The following is a 19,109-nucleotide window of genomic DNA, read 5'->3' as shown; positions in this document are numbered from 1 at the left end:
TATAGGATAGAGGCCTGGTGCACGGGTAGGGGCCAGCTGGTTTGCCCTGAAGGGTGTCCTGGATCAGGGTGGGGGTCCCCACTGGGGTGCCTGGCCAGGCTGGCTGAGGGGCTGAGGGCTGTTTTCCAGCTGGCAGGTGACTAAAAGCTCCCAACCGCTCCTTGTTTTCTTTTTTTTTTTTTATTCTGGGCCAGCTTTAGCTCTGAGGCCTTGCTGCTGAAAACATCGATACAATGTTGCGGTCCGGGGCTGACTGACAGCCGGTTTCTGGGGTTTTGTTTAGCAACATAGTACATAGTTTCTTAGAGTTGCAGCTCAGAGGCCGGCAAGTCAGGCGGGGAACGTTGGAGTCTGTAGTCCCTGGAGCAAGCAAGCCTCATGTTCGCTTCCAGCTGCCTGGCTGCCAGCCACCATCTTGGCTGACAGTTAATTTGCATAAGGATACGCTGATTAGCCAATGGGAAGGGTAGCGGTCGTACGCAAATTACCATGTTTCTCTTTTATTAGTGTAGATAACAGTTTTGGAAGATTATCTCAATACTAGAGGCCTGATGCGTGAAAATTCATGCAAGAGTAGACCTTCCTTCCCCTGGCTGCCAGCACCGGCTTCCCTCTGGCACCTGAGACCGGGGCTTCCCTCCTCTGGCCGCCGGCAGGCACCCGGGACCTGTGCTGGCTTCCCTCCGGCCCCAGCTTCATCAGGAAGGACATCCGGAATGACATCTGGAAGACATCCAGTCTAATTAGCATATTATCCTTTTATTATTATAGATGTAAAGGAACTTGTTAGCAATTCATTCTTTGGGGGTACTTATTGTTTAATCTGAAAATTTGATTATCATTATAATTTTGCTTAGGAAGATGAAGGTGTAAAGTAAAATAGAGGGTATACTAGTATTTAGAAAAAGTCTTAATTGAAATGTTTTATCACTATTATAAACACAGTTCATTAATATGCATCTTTGTACATTTGCAAATATTTATGTCACCCTCTCTTATATTAAATGCAATTTTCTGATTTTCAGGATCTTTTGGCTGTTGGCTATGGGCATTTTGGATTTAAAGAGCAAAAAAAAGGATTGGCTTGCTGCTGGTCAATAAAGAATCCCATGGTAACCCAAACAGGATGAAGACCCATTTTTATTTAATTAAATGTTGACATGATTATAAAGCAGATAGTTGTTCAAGCAAGACATTTTTTTTGGTTTAAGTACATAATAATTAAAATTTGTTCTTTTTGATATAGGTTAAAGTAAATTCATTTACAAGTTCATTCAATAAATATTTATTGAACATATACTATGTACTGTTATATCTGTTGATCCAGAGTTGAACCATTATTGTTTATCACGGCTAATTACAAAGAATGAATTTGCAAAAAAAAAAAAATCCTTTGAAAATTACATTTCATTTAATACTGGGTTGTTTCTTAATATATGAATAACTCCTTATCACCCTATAAGATAGATTTTTGTTATCCTCAACTGACATAAAATAGGTTAATATGACCATCTTATTGCCATGAACTTTTCAAAGAGAATAAATAAGAATCAACCATTTGTGTGTGTGCATGTGTGTGTGTGTGCTAAATAGCCCCAGTCAATTTGTTACTTTATAGCTTTACATTTAGTTTTAATTCACAACTGAAAGGTAAAGTAAAAAACTTAGAAAAGGATCAGAAGATCATATGAAAATAGAGTTTTTATAAATATTCCCACTTTTGTTAGAAAGATGGGTTTATATAGCATAAAAGAAAGGAAGAAGCAATTTTAAACAGGTAGAAGGACTGATACAAGATTCATCATCAGTAGGCTGTCTTCTTTTCCAATAGGGTGTTAAAAACAAGAAAGTATTTAGATTAGACATTGAAACAAACCAATAAAATGCTTGACAGAATTTTAGGAAAGTACCTTAGCGAGTTTGGAACAGATAGGAACACATATGTTAGATGATTTGTTTGGAGCTAATTATTGTTTCTTTAAGAATGTAGTCCTATATTGATCAAACAAATACTATTGAAAAGTTGCCAATATATAGTAATTATTGTAGAAGCCCATCTTGTATTTCTTAAAATTATTGAGCTCTGAGAATTCATCAAAGGGAGGGAAAGGAGGTTTTGTTCCCATCTGTACTGCAACTTAGGAAGAGAAAAGTAACTTAATGTAGACTAACTCTTCTCACATCCCCATTGGCACTAGACTACACTTTAGCCATCATCAGACCCTACCTACTGTGGTGTACAAAACCAAGTTTAACATGTAATATGGTATTTTTGTTTCAGTGGCCAGAACGTATTTATCAGAGTCCATATGGAGTTACTGCTGTGGATTTTTCCATTGGAACACCTAATCTTTTAGCAGTTGGCTATCACAATGGCACCATTGCCATTTATAATGTACAGAGCAACGTTAATGTTCCAGTTCTGGATAGCAGGTGAGGATCCAAGAATTAGATAAATGTAGAATATATGCTTATTTAGAGAGAAGTAAAAATTTAATGTTATTTGGTCTTGAGTGAATGTTTACATTGTTACTGAGAATGGTACCATTATTTTTCAAACATTTAATAATTTCTCCTATTTTCTCTCCAGCTGGAATGCTTTGCCCTAATATCTCCTTTATCTTCTCTGCCCACCTCACCAACAAATTTCTTTTGGCTTGAAAGTTTTATGCTTATTCTTTTTTAAAGAAAAATTTTCTCAATTTTATTGAGGTATAACTGAAAAATTGTATATATTTAGGTTGTACACTCTGATTTTTTAAAGGTGTACAATGCGATGATTGAATATTTGTATACATTGTGAAATGACCACAATCAAATTAATTAACACATCCATCTCCTCACATAGTTACTATTTTTTGCATGTGTGGTGAGAAAACTTAAGGTTACTCTATTAGCAAACTTCAAGTATACAATACAGTATCATTAACTATAATCACCATGCTATATATTAGTTTTCCAGAAATGACTCATCTTATAACTGAAAGTTTGTATCCTTGATTGCTGTGGTACCATCTCCTCAAGGAAACATTCCCATTTCTTTCTTTTGTGCATGCTATACACAACTTTATCACAGCACACATCATGCTGTATATAAATTGTTTATGTATATATCATGCTCCTGAGGAGGCTGTAAGCTCTTTGAGGGCAAACATTAAGTTTTGTTTATCTTTGCATGCTCAATACATCCATCACATGATATCAGATATGTGACAGGATTACAGTGTTTAAGAATGAATGAATGGCCCTAACCTGTTTGGCTCAGTGGATAGAGCATCGGCCTGCAGACTGAAGAGTCCCAGGTTCGATTCTGGTCAAGGGCATGTACATTGGTTGCGGGCACATCCCCAGTGTGGAGTGTGCAGGAGGCAGCTGAATCGATGTTTCTCTCTCATCGATTTTTCTAACTCTCTATCCCTCTCTCTTCCTCTCTGTAAAAATCAATAAAATATATTTTTTTAAAGAAAAAGAATGAATGAATGAATATAAACAAACAGTGCAATATACAGTGATGTATTATAGAATTGTACACTTGAAACCTATTTAATTTTATTAACCAATGTCAGCCCAATAAGTTTAATGAAAAAGAAATAGATATAGAACTCTTAAAAGGAAAAAAAATGAATAAATAAATGAGTCATATTGAGAAAATAAAAAAGTTAAAGGGGGAGGAGGATATTGAATACATTAGGTTTTTGTAATAGACCATATATCAATGGGGCAAAAATGAGGTAGAATATTTATATTAGTTTTGAGTAAACTTTGCTGGAACTGAATGGAAATAGGCATTAAAACAGAAGTTCTTATGCTTAACTTTGAAATTATTTGCATAGTTTTGTAAGTGGAGGCCTTTCTGCTTATTTCCAGGAAGAGAGTCCATAAATTTTACCATAAAATCAAAGATATCTATGATTTTAAAAAGATTCAGAACTATTATTTTGGAGAGTTCACATTAAAAAAATCAAGGGATTCAGCACTAGGAACAGAGCAGTCAGTAATCTGACAAGTGATTTTAAAATTCACTGAGAAGTGAATAAAACTTAAACAACTTATTCATTTAAACTACAAAAAATCCTTATAAAGATAAAGATACTTAATATTCAATATGTATAAAATAAGCTAAATTTAAACAATTTAACTAGGAAAAAATAAAAGGAATAGAATAAGTGAAATACATTTTTAAAAGAAAGGAAATAATTTGCTTTTGTATTTGTTATGAGAACCAATAGAATTAATGTAGTAACAATTTTCTTTTTAAGAAATGAGAAAAACGGCAGTGAATATTAGGTGTCAAAGTGATTATTTTTCCTGTTTTTCAAAATATTTAAATTAAAAATCCAGTTTTCAACAATAAAAGCACTCTATAAGTAGGTTATAGTGCCCTATGGTGTTGTCCTTATCACTTGTACTCTAAGTCTTTTTTTAAAAAAATTCTTATAATGAGTATATATTTAGTACTTTTCTGTTTCAGTGAATCACCTCAAAAACATTTGGAACCTATATGGCAACTACAGTGGATAGAACAAGATCGAGGAACAACAGGTGATGACAAGAGAGAAATACTAGTTTCTATATCAGCAGACGGAAGAATCGCCAAATGGGTTATACGCAAAGGACTGGACTGTTATGGTAAAAAAAAAAATACTACTAATAAATAGATATCAAGTTATCTTTCTCTTGTTATAGGCTGAATTAAAAATTCCTAGTAAACCATGTATAAGAGGTGAAAAATTTTGGTTTTGCTAAATAAGAAAATAAAACTGGGCTTGGTCATTTTTTTGTAAGCATCTAGTTTGGGTATTTGCTAATTTTAACCTAATCACATGCAGAAGATGGCAGAAATCATTATTTGCAGAAGGGACATATTATATCTACAATACCTTTTCATGTGATAAATAAGATATATTTTTTCTTTTTTTTTATCACTCAAATAATTTTAATAAATTGGTTTGGGGACAGTTTAGGATTTCAGTTGAAACTAGTTAACACTCTCAAACAACACTATTATATTTGCAAACTTAGTTTTCTAAAGCAGGAAACCTTTTCTTCTATTCTCTCCCATTACTTTTTTCCATTTATTTATCTCTTCCCTGCCTCATTCTAAAAATTAATTCAGATGTCTATATAATTGCTTGGAATTATGGCACCAATGTAGCAGAAACAGCGTATATGTATTAAATCATATGGCAATTGATTTTCTTCCCCTGGTATGTACTTGCTCCACTCACCATCCTAGCTTCCTCTAACTACTAAAAACCCTAAATTGGTCCCAGGGAAAGCACTTAAAACCTTATATTTTCAGAGTCATGAAAAAACAGATCAAAGGGAGAAATCACACTAATATCTCCCCATGAAGGAAATAAAAATCTGTGCATCTCATGATTTGAAACCCTTGGGGGACCTAAGAAATGTACTGTATTTTTTCTTTAAATAAAGATTTGATGCGTTTGAAGCGAACTACTGCCAGCATCAGCAGAAGAGGAGGGGAAAAGGAAAAGAAAGGTGAAGCTTTGATATCTCGTCAAGCTCCTGGGATGTGCTTTGCTTTTCATCCCAAGGTAAATTATTTCAATCCATGATTTACTATTGCATATAACAACTTCCAATAATGGAAGTATATTAAGATATAAAGCAAGACAAAAAGTTAGCATGTTAACTAATATTGTGCCTTGTAAGTAAGAAAATAACAAACACAGCTGTCAACCAAAGGTGGTATGGCACATTCCAGTTGACTATACTCTGTCTTTATCTTCTTTCCAGAGAAAAGGTCTGTATTTCTGAGGAACTATGGCAAGATCCTCTTTACAACTGCATGTATAATGAGTGCCCCTCCTTGCCCTTCCTGTCTGCTCTGCTGCGCTATTGTTCCAATAGAAACCAAATGTACCATATAGTCCTCTAGATCCTCCATGTGAGGGGTTGCTCTTATGACTCTAGGCATCAGGAAGACTACTTAACACATTGCGCACCAGTAGTTTTGTTGCCAGCTTTACCCAGTGGCCAGATAAGTTTCTAGTAAACGAGTACAAAAAGGTTTTACAAAGTCTCACACTTTAAAAAGATAATAGCTTGTAAGAACATGTAATAAATAACTTCAAAATGCAATGGGTATTTAATTTTAAGGCGTGCCTTTAACATTATGTAAAACACTGAGTAATATGAAACAGGAGAATGCTCGTGATCCTCCCACAATGTGTTAAGTTCCTGCTTATCAAGCCCAGAATCAAATCGAAGCACAGTTAATGAACTTCTACTTTTTAAAATTCTTTTTATCTGGAGGTTCTTTGGAGTCAGAAAATTCAGCCATTATGACCCACTTCTACGAAAACATATCCTAATGTTTTCTGATATGTAATATGGTCATCTCTTTAGTGTCACCGTTGTCTACCTAATTATGCAAACAAAACTTGAGCTCCTACTTTGTTCTATCCTAGCATCCAAATGATAGTGAAGTCTTACTGCATCACTCCTTCCAGCCCAAGCGTACTCCTTGTTAATGTAGCTCAGGCCTTTGTCATGTTTCACTTTTATAACAGTGCTAGCATATTCTAACTGCCTTCATTCTCAAATTCCTGTAATCTACTTTTCACCTAACTCTATAACAGTGGTTCTCAGCGTGGGCAGGCTGGTGGGTATTTTCCCACCAGGAGACTTTTCACAATGTCGTAACATATTTTTGGTTCTTACAGCTGGAGGAGGTGGGGCATGGGGAGGAATGCTATTGCCGTCTAGTGAACAAAGTCGAAGGATGCGGGGAAACATACTATAAATGCATCGTGCAAGGACCATCGCCATCTCCCACCACCAGATAAAGAATTAGCTGGCCGAAAATGTCCATAGTGCTGGGTTGAGAAGCCCTAGTCTGGTGTCCTAGAAATGTTCCTTGGTGGGAGGAATTCAAGATGATCATGTAGTCTATAAAGCATGTCAAACTCAAAGGCTAACACGGGCCAAATAAACAAGGTTGAAGTTTATGTGGGCCGCAAAAAAACAAAAGCTTCAATTTTCATTGAAATGTAGGTTTATTTTGAGACATGCTGAATACAAAGGGCTGAAATAAATGAGTAATTGTTAACATAACATAATAGAACATTTTAATAAAAATTAATATTTTTTCTTGAACATTAACTTACCAGACACTGAATAACTATACAAATTAATAAGCGTAATGCAAATAAGCCTATTTTTCTTGTTCTCCGAAAGTGAAATATTTCCTGTTGTGCACACCAAACAAGGCAGTCCAAGACTAATGACGTGGCAATCGGCTGCTAAAATATTCGCTGCTAGTATTAGTGGAGAGAAATGGTGCGCCTGCACATAGGGCACATAAGGGAAATGAATGCAACACGATTATAGGAATCAGTCATTAGCGAATGTTGTAGTTAGTTAATAATTATGTATAACAGGATATTGTAAAAATTAAATTACAAAATTTTTATTAAAATGTTTCTTACAAACTGTTATATTAGCTGGGCTACAAAAATATTTGTTGTGGGCCATATGTGGCCCTCGGGCCATGAGTTTGACATGCTTGCTGTAAATAAAGACTTTTACTTCTTCCTTTTTAATCTGGTTACCTTTTATTTCTTTTTATTGCCTGATTGCATTCATTAGAACCTCTAGCACAAGTGGCAATGGAAATGGCGAAAACAGACATCCCTGTCTAGTTCCTTATCTTAGGGAAACAGCATTCAGTCTTTTACTATTAAGTGTGATTGAGTATAATGTAAGCTGTAAGTTTCCTGCAGATGGAATTAGATCCTTACTGCATCCATCATACACAAAAACACTTTTAGAAGAAAATGTAGGAGAATATCTCTATGACCTCAAAGTAGAAAAAATCTTCTTAAACAAGGCACAAAAAAGTACCATCCTATATAATAAAAGCCTAGATGGCATCATGCACGATGCCCTCGCGCAACGTCGCCACAAGATGATCAGCAGGGGAGGGCAGTTGTGGGCAAACAAGCCAGCAGGGGAGGGCATTTGGGGGCAACCAGGCTGTCAGGGTAGGGTGGTTGGGGGGGACCAGGCCAGCAGGGGAGGACAGTTGGGGGCAACATCAGGCCGGCAGAGGAGGGCATTTGGGGGCAACCAGGCTATCAGGGTAGGGTGGTTGGGGGGGACCAGGCCAGCAGGGGAGGGCAGTTGGGGGCAACATCAAGCCGGCAGAGGAGGGCATTTGGGGGCAACCAGGCCAGCAGGGGAGGGCAATTAGGGGTGACCAGGCTGGCATGGAAGGGCAGCTGGGTGCAATGAGGCCGGCAGGGGAGGGCAATTAGGAGTGACCAGGCTGGCAGGGGAGGATAATTGAGGGCAATTGGGTCGACAGGGAAGGGCACTTGGGGATGATTGGGCCAACAGGCAGAAGCGGTTAGGGACAATCAGGCAGGCAGGCAGGTGAGTGGTTAGGAGCCAGCAGTCCGGGATTGTGAGAGGGATGTCCTGCAGTCGGACATCCCCCAAGGGGTCCCAGATTGGAGAGGGTGCAGGCTGGGCTGAGGGACACCCCCACCCCTGTGCACGAATTTCATGCACCAGGACTCTAGTATAAATATATATATCTATTATATATAATATATATATAATATATATAATATATATATATATAATATATATATATATATATATATATATAAATACCAGCTACATTAAAATGAGAGCTGCTATTTATCAAAAGGTACCAAAGAAAATAAAAAGCCATACACTGGGAGAAGATATTTGCAACATATTTAATAAATAAAGAATATCTAATAGAACACAAACTTAAAGAAATAAATATTAAAAAGATAGATTATTAGTAAAATAGTCCAGAGATGTGAACAGAAGAGGAAATAAAAGTGTGCTCAACGTTGTTAATATTCACATACATGGCAATCTAAACCATTAGGTATAATTTTACACTTAATAAATGGCAAAATTTAAGATTTCTGATATGACCAACTGTTGAAGAGAATGTGGGTCAAAGGGAACTTTTATTTACTGCTGAATGTAAATTAGTAATGGTACTTGGGGGAAGGGGGACGGATTTTACTTTTTGTGTAATTTAAAATTGCATATGCCCCATGATCTAGTATTTGCATTCTTAAGTACTGGTACACACTAGAGCAGTGTGTCTAAAATGTTAATGTACATATAAATTATTTGGAAACCTTGTGAAAATGCAGATTCTGATTCAGTAGATCTGGGGTAAGGCGAGATTCTGCAGTTCTAAAATGCTCCCAGGTGATTCTGACCCCACATAGTTAGGACATAGAACACTTACTTTCAGACTTTCTAACTATGACTTATTTCACTATAGGAAATGCATTTATTTATTCATTTAAAAATATTTTTTTTTTTTTTTACAGAGAGGCAGGGAGAGGGATAGAGAGTGAGAAACATCGATGAGAGAGAGACATCGATTAGCTGCCTCCTGCACACCCCCCACTGGGGATGTGCCCACAACCAAGGTACATGCCCTTGACTGGAATCGAACCCGGGACCCCTCAGTCCTCAGGCCAATGCTCTCTCCACTGAGCCAAACCAGTTAGGGCTAGGAAATGCATTTAAAATCCTCATTTAGCCCTAACCGGTTTAGCTCAGCGGATAGAGCGTCGGCCTGCGGACTCAAGGGTCCCAGGTTCGATTCCGGTCAAGGGCATGTACCTTGGTTGCGGGCACATCCCCAGTGGGGAGTGTGCAGGAGGCAGCTGACCGATGTTTCTAACTCTCTATCCCTCTCCCTTCCTCTCTGTAAAAAATCAATAAAATATATTTAAAAAAATAAAATCCTCATTTAATACATACATTTTGTTATAGATTTTTGAACTAGACACCATCTAGTTCAATTTCTCATTCCCAGCAAGAACCATTTCCTTAGCATTATATACATAAATAGCTATTATTAAGTCATCTGCCTTCTTCTTGACTTGTTCTATTGAAAGAACACTTATTATTTCCCTGGACTGCTAGTTCCAGTGAGAGATAGCTCTAAGTGTTAAAAGGTTTCTTCCTCATTTTAAGCCAATGTTTGTCCATGTAATTTCTAGATAGGATGCTAAGTTATATCCTCTATTCCAGCAAAAAGTAAATCTATATTTTCTTTGCACAGTAGTTCTTCAAGTAGTTTAATTATTGTAAAATCATGTTAGAAAGAAAAAGGCAACAGACAACTATCTTTAGTATTTCTAGTTTTGGTTCTTGAATTGATTTTAATATATCTTGAGTGGTCTAATCTTCTATTTAGCACATTTACTAACGTATCAAAAACCAATGCATTTTGATTTTTTGTGTTGTAGGACACAAATATCTATTTGGCTGGCACTGAAGAAGGTCACATTCACAAATGTTCTTGTTCATATAATGAACAATACCTAGATACCTACAGAGGACATAAGGTTAGTTTAATTATAGTAAGTATGGAAAATGTATCTTGAAATATTTCTGAAACAATAATATCATTATGCATAGTATTTTAAATATGCAATACATTTACACCTTCAGAGTTAAAAATATCAACTCAAAATAAGTGCTTGCTTGCATGGAAACTACCAATAATGTGTGGGGCATTGTTTTTGGCTTCCAGATATCCTCAGTTTTTTCTTGCACATTATGGAAGTCACAAGTTTTATTTGTTTCTGACTTTGCTTATAACATGCTGATCCCAAAATAAAATTGTCTCTTGCATATCCTGTTCTGCATATCTTTTACAATTGTTCCACCTATATTTTCTTCATTTCTTTTTTCTTAACACTCCTTATATTTTTAAGTCAGTATGTATAATATGTATTAATATTTAGTGAGTATTGTATCAACTATTTTTTAATGTTTTTGTATGGCATAATTTAGAGACGATTCAATTTATGATGTTACTTTCAGCTAAAATAATACCCACATAATAATGCGTGGTGGATAAATCTTCTAGAAATCTTAGCATTTTAAATTTGTTGTTGAAGTTTAAAGTATCAGATATTAAATACTATTTACCAATGTGTTTTAATTTATTTTTTTAATTTAAGGGTCCAGTGTATAAAATAGCATGGAATCCGTTTTGTCATGATGTGTTCTTAAGCTGTTCTGCAGATTGGGGCGTTATTATATGGCAACAGGAAAATACCAAGCCTTTTTTGAGTTTTTATCCGACTACTTATGTTGTTTATGATGTTGCCTGGTCCCCGAAATCATCCTATATATTTGCAGCTGCAAATGAGAACAGAGTGGAGATTTGGGACCTTCACATCAGCACGTAAGTGTTAATATTTTTCTTGGGGATGTTTCTAGTAGAAGTAGGTCAAACTAAATGATACCTGTAAGTTTTGACATTGGTTACAGAGACCTGTACAGGGTGGGGCAAAAGTAGATTTACAGTTGTTCATATGGAAAACAATGCAATGATTAATAATAACACAAGAATAAACTCTGTGTTTTCTGTATTCACAACTGTAAACCTACTTTTGCCCCACCCTGTATTTACTTTGAAACAAGTAATAGTTTATACTATGAGAGTTCTTTAAGAATAAAGATGTATGCCAGGATGCTATATTAATATTAATTACTTATGTGGTTATAAACATATTTGAATGAAAATAGGTTCTATTGCCCTGGCCAGTGTGGCTCAGTTAGTTGGATATAGTCCCATACACCAAAAGGTTGCCTGTTCCATTCCCGGTCAGGGCACATACCTGGTTGTGGCTCTATCCCCCATGTGGGACATGCCAGAGGCAGCCAGTCACTGTGTCAATGCCACATCGATGTTTCTCTCTCACCCCTCACCCTTTCTCACTCTCTAAAAATCAATAAAAATCAATAAAAAGAAAATAGGTTATATTATTCATCTCCTCAAATGATTAAATACTGATATATAATATTAAGAAGCAGTTATTTTGATTTTGAAAATGCTTAAGCTTTTTATTTTTATTGCATAAAATCACAAAAAATATTTCAGACTTCTCTAAGTCTGAATATACAAAGAACATATTAACAACAACTGAATTTACAAATAAAATATTGTATTACAGTTTGGATCCTCTAATTGTGAATGTTGCTAACCCTGGAATCAAGTTCACAACTGTTCTCTTCGCTAAACAAACAGATTGCCTTCTAGTGGGAGACAGTGATGGACAGGTTGCTGTGTATGAACTGAGAAATATGCCCACTGCTTTGTCTTCTGGCCGGGTAAGATTCAAAAGTCAAAATTTCATGTAATTGTATGATTTTATTTAGTTGCAATTTTGTGTCATACAAGGAAAGGCTTTACATTTCTTATATCTTAAGTGTGGTGCAATGGAAAAAATATAAGTTACAAGAACTGCTACCTACTTGGCATGATTCCTATCTGTTCCCTGTCTGTAAAATTGGAATAATGATGTTTTGAGCATAAGATTTATAAATGTCATATGAAAGAACTTAAAATTGTACCTAATATTTACTTAGGACTTAATAACTGTTAAATATAGCTGAAAATTTACTGAAATATATACAAAAACTTTTACAAGAAATAATATTTTTAGATATTATCCAATGTTCCTAAAATAAGCATTTGTTTCTATTGGTTTAGCATTATCCTTAGTCCCTTTCTCTGATCTTCAAATACCAAAGCTTTGTTGTAAAACTTTGACAAGCAAAGTAATATCAAAGATGTCCATTATTTATAAGGTAGCTTTTCAAGTTTTTCTGGTTCTTATGTTTAACTTTCTATTTTAAGCAATAATCTGGAAAATATTACAGTAAATAAAATAAACATGTTAAAAACATTAAAATATTCAGAAATCAATAAGGAAAAACACTAAGACTCCAGGAGAGAGTAGATAGTGATTGGAAACTTCATTCACAAAAAAATGACTAGTATCTTATATTTTAAAATTCAACCTCACTAATAATTAAAGAAATAAAAAATTATTACATTAAATTAACATGTGATAGCATTCTCATATATCAAATTAACAAAGGTTTTTTTTTTTTAATGGGACTGCTCAGTACTGGCAAACATTTGATAAGATAGGTCCTCGGCTATACTGATGTTTAGAATAGAAATTGGCGTAACTTCTTTGGAACCAAATTAGCAATATGAGCCAAGACTATCCACTTCTGGGACTCTATCTTGTAGAAATATTCATAAAGGCAATCAAAGAAATTAATTATAGCATTATTTGTAATTGGATTAAAAAACAAAAAGAAGAAGGAAACAACTTAAATATCCAACCAGAGAAAAATATGGTCAGGGAAGGCAGATGTGTTTATTCGATTTGGGTCACATGTCAGAGGTAGAGTTCTACCCCAACCATAACTTTATTTGACTGTAAATGCTAAATAAATAAATAAACAAATTAAAAATACATAAAAATAAATCAAAGTCACAAATTTATTTGTTAGACAATTTAATATGACAGGTTCTCTTATATATAATAAGTATTTAACATACAAAATATATAGCCCGAGCTGGTTTGCTCAGGGGATAGAACATCAGCCTGTGGACTGAAGGGTCCCAGGTTTGATTCCAGTCAAAAGCACATGCTCGGGTTGTGGGCTCGAACCCCAGTAGGGGGCATGCAAGAGGCAGCCAATCAATGATTCCCTCTCATCATTGATGTTTCTATCTCTCTCTCCCTTCCTATCTGAAATCAATAAAAATATATTTAAAAAATAAAAAAGAAAATATTTATAAATTCCTTAATACAAAAATAGTAAAATTATCTGTTTAATTTGCTGCATTATTTCCATATACAATTCTTATTCTTCTGAGGGTAAAAATATGTTTTCTCAATAAAGAAACAAATGAAACATCCTAAGTAGTTTTGGAGATTATTTTCTCAACTGGCTGAGATGCATATTGACTGTAGACATTTAAAGGAATTTTCCTAACTGCCGAGTCCTGTCGCACTGTTGATTTGTCATTATCCTCCATATGGAGAGGTCTCAAAGCCCTTGTCTCCTAAAGTCTAGTTACATATTACTTACCTTCTCCATTCTTTTATGGAGCTCTGCAACATGTTGCTGCATCACTTGATTGATTTCTATCAAGTAATTGAAACAACCTAAATGATCATCAGTGGAGAACTGGATAAGTAAAATATAGCACATTCACCTGAGTGACTACAATACCAAAGTTTAAATGATGTATATTTCAACATGTCAATATGACACATTTTGAATACATAGTATTGAGCAATAAAAGCAAATTTCATGAAAGGAAGTACAAAATATGATTTTGTAATATTATTTAAACACAAAAAATAAAACTGTGTTCTTAGGCATGCTTATAGTTAGTAAATGTATAGACTGGAAGGTGGAAGACAATGTTTCATTTCTGTGTTTGGATTTGTATCATTTAGAGACATCTTTTTTTGTGTGAGCAGTATGCCATGTAAGCAGAAAGTAGGCAAAACTCAGAGTCTGAACATTTTTGGCAAACTAGTGTGTGTGTATGTGTGTTTTAATGATTTCAATGCTGGTGAGCAAAATTTTCTTTTAACAAATATATTCCATAAATTAGTAAATAAATATAGTTTCCTAATACAAATAAGTCTTTTATGCTTTTGTTCATAATATTCTAAAGGTTAAAGATTATATTTCTGGGAAATTAAATTATTAATCAGTTTTTATATTACTTATTGTCAAACACGAGCTTAACTCATATAGCTCTTTTGTAGCTTTGCAGAGAATTATAATCATAACAGTAATTTGAAGTCTCAAAGCAATTAATGCCATTATTTTCTATCAAGATATCTTATCAAGTAACATTATGATCTATAATTTTCCCATTAATTTTAACCAAGAGTGAATAAAATTTTTGGAAGTCTTATGATTTCATTCTATAGGAAAAATCTGTACCAAATTTATGGTAAAGGCTGCCTCCGGGAAGTGAGTGCTGAAAGAAGAACAGCATTGGGGTGGGCTGCAAAGGGAACTTTAATGTTATCAGTATGGTTTTATTTCTTTTATTAAAAAGTATCCAAGGCTGCCCTCGCCAGTGTTGCTCCATGGTTAGATCATTGGATTGTGCATGGAAGGGTCATGGGTTTGATTCCTGGTCAAGGGCATATACTTGGGAGCAGGTTCAATCCCTGGCCACTTCAGGGCACATGCATGAGGTAACCAACTAATTTATCTCTCTCAGATCTCTCTCTCTCTCTCTCGCTCTCTCTCTCTCTCTCTCCCTCCCTCCCTCCCTTTCTCCTTCCCCCCTCCCTTACTCCCTACCACTCTCTAAAAATCAATGGAAAAAAATATCCTCAGGTGAGAATTAACAAAACAAGAAAGGTCTCCAAGGCAAAGATGACATTTGTTGGTTGAGTAGATATGTGTTTTCCAAAGGCAAAGTACCAGGCAGCACACATACCATGTATGCTCAGCAGGGTTCACTGGGGAAAACCCACGGAGAAAGGATCGACAGCAGTTTTAAGACCACAGCTCCCCCGTATCTCTGCATTGCCCATCACCCTTTGTGGCCTTGCACAGTAGCAGGAGGAGGAGAAGGAGAAGGAGAAGGATCCTTGGACTATGGAGGTTTTGAGGGACGAGATTTCTGAAACTCTGCCCCCCTCTCTGATGTGATAAAAAACCAGAATACAATTGTGCTGTGACATAGCAGAACATTGGATGCAGCCCTATCCTGTCAAGTCAGGATTCATGGTTTGGGGTAACATCAGTATGGCACCTGGCATGAACAGGCGCCTGGGATCCAAGCCTTGCAATTATAGCAAGTGATGTAGCCAGTTGTCAACAGGATTAACCAACACGTTAGCATTTATTGTTTGTTGAAGCACCAGTTCTCTCCTGGCAGGATGGGAATTGGTTGCTGGGGGCCCAAGTCTTGCACTGTACAGAATTATGGTTCAAGCACTTGGCAGAAGCCAGTTTCAATGGGACACTGCACAAAGAAACTCCCTTTTTGGAGGCAGCCTGTAGAGAATTACTCCTGGATATTATTTCTACTCTTACGTTTCAGTGAACAAATGTTTGTCATATTATTCTATGTACTTGGGCTTTTACCTTTTCCTTCCCCAGATTAAAGAAAAAATAAAAGTAAAATCTTCAAAATGGGGTTTTAGAAACATAAAACACACAAACACAATAAATTCATGCTGAGAGACACAGAAGGCAGAAAAAAATACACCATTCTTTCAGCAAATATTTACTAAGTATGCACTATGGCAGGGTCTATTTGGAGCAGTAAGAACATAATAGTGAACAAATTATGGAAGTGATCTATTATATTTACCCAAGTGAGAACAAGCTAGAAAGAGATGGGTTTGAGAAGCAACCTGGGAACTGACTGGGAGTGTCAGGACTTGAAGGATGGAAGGAAAGCCACAGAGAATTATGGTACCGGCTAAAAGACAGGAACTGGCCTACATGTTATCTGAGGTGTTTATAACTCTTCAGAGTTTATAGTACACTTTCACATATATTAGCTCACTCAACTCTTAGAACACTCTTTAGAAGTAGATAGATGTTAACTATTTCTAGACGTAAGTGATTTTCTCAAGATTACCTTGACTGTGTGATCAGGGAATCTCCAGGCTCTGCTCCCAATTTCCATCTTTTCACTGCATCTTTCTTAAAAACTCACCTCCCATCTTTGGTTTCAGCCTCTTACATATGATCATTTTACCCCTTTAGTACAAAGGTCATTGTTATTATTACATGAAATACATAATCCACATAGAAATTCAGTCATTTTACTCTCTCTAAATCAAGTACTGTATTACAGATCATGAAAAAGCCTAAGATAATATTAAGATTAAAAGTTATTTTACAGATGAGAAAATTCAGCTTTATGCATTAAGCTAATGAGAAAATTCAGCTTTATGCATTAAGCTAATCAGGAGCTGCCAGAATTGTCCCTTTACTGAATTCTTATAAAACTGCTTAAAGAGCAGATTTATACTAGGGATTTTTTCCCTTTTACAATCTTAGTGATAAGATATGTGTATCACTAACATATATATATATATGTGTTATAAATGACAATTTAAAGACTACTTTACCTCTTAATTTGTATTTTATTGCATTGTAATTGTGTGACTTTTTTTTTCTTTTCCAGAGAGATGTGATAGATAGTTTGCTTGGACCAAGGTCAAATCAACCAGCATAAATTGTCATTACTGATATCCTTTCTTGTTAATTGTTTTTTTTTAAAGGAACAATGTTTAATATCTAATAGTCTGATTGGATGCAGTAAGCTGGGATTTTGATTTTAGAAAACAATATTTAATGTATAACTTCTATTTGAACTTAATAGAAATTTAATCAACCTTTATTCCAGAGATATGTTGTTAGTTTTTTATCCAAACTAATTGTAAGGGTATTGTTGGGATTTTCTTAATTTTTGAAAGATACTCCTACTCCATTTCTTAATCGTATTCCAAGTACACATACATACTTATAAAATGTCTATGTATGTTAGAAAATTATTATTCCTTTAGAAGAAAAGCTTGGAAGTTATTAGAATTACTTAAACAAAAATCTTTATTAAGTCTAAGTTCTATACACATTTAAATCTTCTGTTTTCCAAGGTTTGTGAATTATGCAGGTGTTAGTATTAAGAAAATACTGGATTCTCACACTCAACTTTAAATCAATATTCATCCTCTTAGATCTGAGAGCTGAGCTATAGAACTTTATTAGACTATTTGACAAGCAAAAGACATGACAGCAAAAGTCAGAATTGCACTGTTTGGCCAGCAGGCATGACACTCACAGTTCAGGGAGAAGAGTTAGTCTGGGATACATCAGGGCTCCCTCCTCTGCATGCCCGCAATCTGCCCAGACTTAAGTGGGCCCACAGAGAAAACAGAAAGTCCCTGATCTATAGTTTGCATCCGGATGTTATTTTATAATGACTTCTAGGGCAAGCTTGTGGAAATAGAAGGAGTAGGAGGCAGTGACTCCTCCAAACATAGATTGCTAACAGTCTGTTCCATGCTGTTTGTTTCAACAAGTCCTGGTTTTTGTTAACTGAGGCTGAAGGACAGTATGGCCTATAAAGCATGTTACGTGAGGAGGACAAGACAAGGCATTTAAAACTCACTAAACTCTCTAAAAAAGATATGTATTAAAACTAAGAATACAATCCATGCAACAGTGGGAACTACCTTTCACAAGTATCAATTTCTTCAACATCTCCATTTCTTTGGAGCCATCTGTTAAACAAAAGCAAGGCAACTTTTAGGTAGACTGAGATCTGAGGTCATGTTATAAGGAACATGCATTTACTACTGGTAGAAGTCTATTGTAACACATCCCCTTGTCTTTCTGAAAGGTTGGACTTTCCATAGCACCCTGTGCAACAAAATAAAAACTTAATTTCATTGGGAAAAAAGTGTTCCTTTTTATTATGTATTTTTGATCATTAAAATAATTTCACATATTCTACTCTCATTGAGCCTAATTGAAAAATAAAGCTATTTTATACTTCCTGGATCCTGGGCAACTGACTCTATTCCATTTTACCTTTCTGAACATCATTCTTGTAGACTCTCCCATACTTTTAGATTAGCATCACACTTTTACTTTAAGATTTTCACTTGAGAGTTATAGAAACTATAGAAGGCATTATTTTGCTGGTTTGCTAGGCTGACTTTGGATTCTCACTAGAAAATTTTGGTTACCATAAAATTTTAAAAAATTAAAAACTTTATTTTCTTGGAGCAGTTTTATGTTTATAACACAATTGAAAGGGAGGTATGGAGATTTCCCGTATGCCATCTGCCCTGAGAAATGCATAGCTTCTCCAGTTATCAACATTAACACCAGAGTGGTAAGTTTGTTATAACTGATGAACTTATACAGACATAATAATCACACAAAGTCCATAGTTTACTTTAGGGTTCACTTAGTGTTATACATTATATGGGTTTGGGCAAATGGATAATGACATACATTCATTACGTGTAGTATTATAGAGAGTGTTTTCTCTGCCCTAAAAATAATCTGTGCCATGCCCATTTATCCCTTCCCTCCCCCATCCTGTCTCGATAGTTTTGCCTTTTTGTCTGGATGAACCACAGTTAATTGTCATTCACTTACTGAAGGATATCTCGGTTGCTTCCCAATTTTGGCAATTATGAATGAAGTTCCTATGATATCTATGTACATGTTTTCAACTCCTTTGAGGAAATACCGGT

General features: G+C 35.4%; 1 protein-coding gene across 1 annotated transcript in view; it reads left to right on the top strand.

Annotated features, from left to right (window-relative positions):
* The window catches only part of WDR78 (WD repeat domain 78), a 55,703-nt gene extending 37,411 nt beyond the window's left edge, over positions 1-18,292 (top strand). Inside the window, exons 10-17 of the mRNA XM_014456771.2 lie at positions 1,026-1,112; positions 2,282-2,433; positions 4,472-4,629; positions 5,437-5,558; positions 10,281-10,379; positions 11,001-11,227; positions 12,000-12,156; positions 17,027-18,292. Of these exons, the coding sequence (XP_014312257.2) occupies positions 1,026-1,112; positions 2,282-2,433; positions 4,472-4,629; positions 5,437-5,558; positions 10,281-10,379; positions 11,001-11,227; positions 12,000-12,156; positions 17,027-17,077 (1,053 nt within the window). The 3' untranslated portion in view covers positions 17,078-18,292. The remainder of the gene's footprint in view (positions 1-1,025; positions 1,113-2,281; positions 2,434-4,471; positions 4,630-5,436; positions 5,559-10,280; positions 10,380-11,000; positions 11,228-11,999; positions 12,157-17,026) is intronic.
* Positions 18,293-19,109: the final 817 nt, after the last annotated feature.

The sequence above is a fragment of the Myotis lucifugus genome, unplaced genomic scaffold, assembly GCF_000147115.1.
Source record: "Myotis lucifugus unplaced genomic scaffold, Myoluc2.0 scaffold_63, whole genome shotgun sequence".
Lineage (NCBI taxonomy): Eukaryota > Metazoa > Chordata > Mammalia > Chiroptera > Vespertilionidae > Myotis > Myotis lucifugus.
This window is presented reverse-complemented; position numbering and strand designations above follow the sequence as displayed.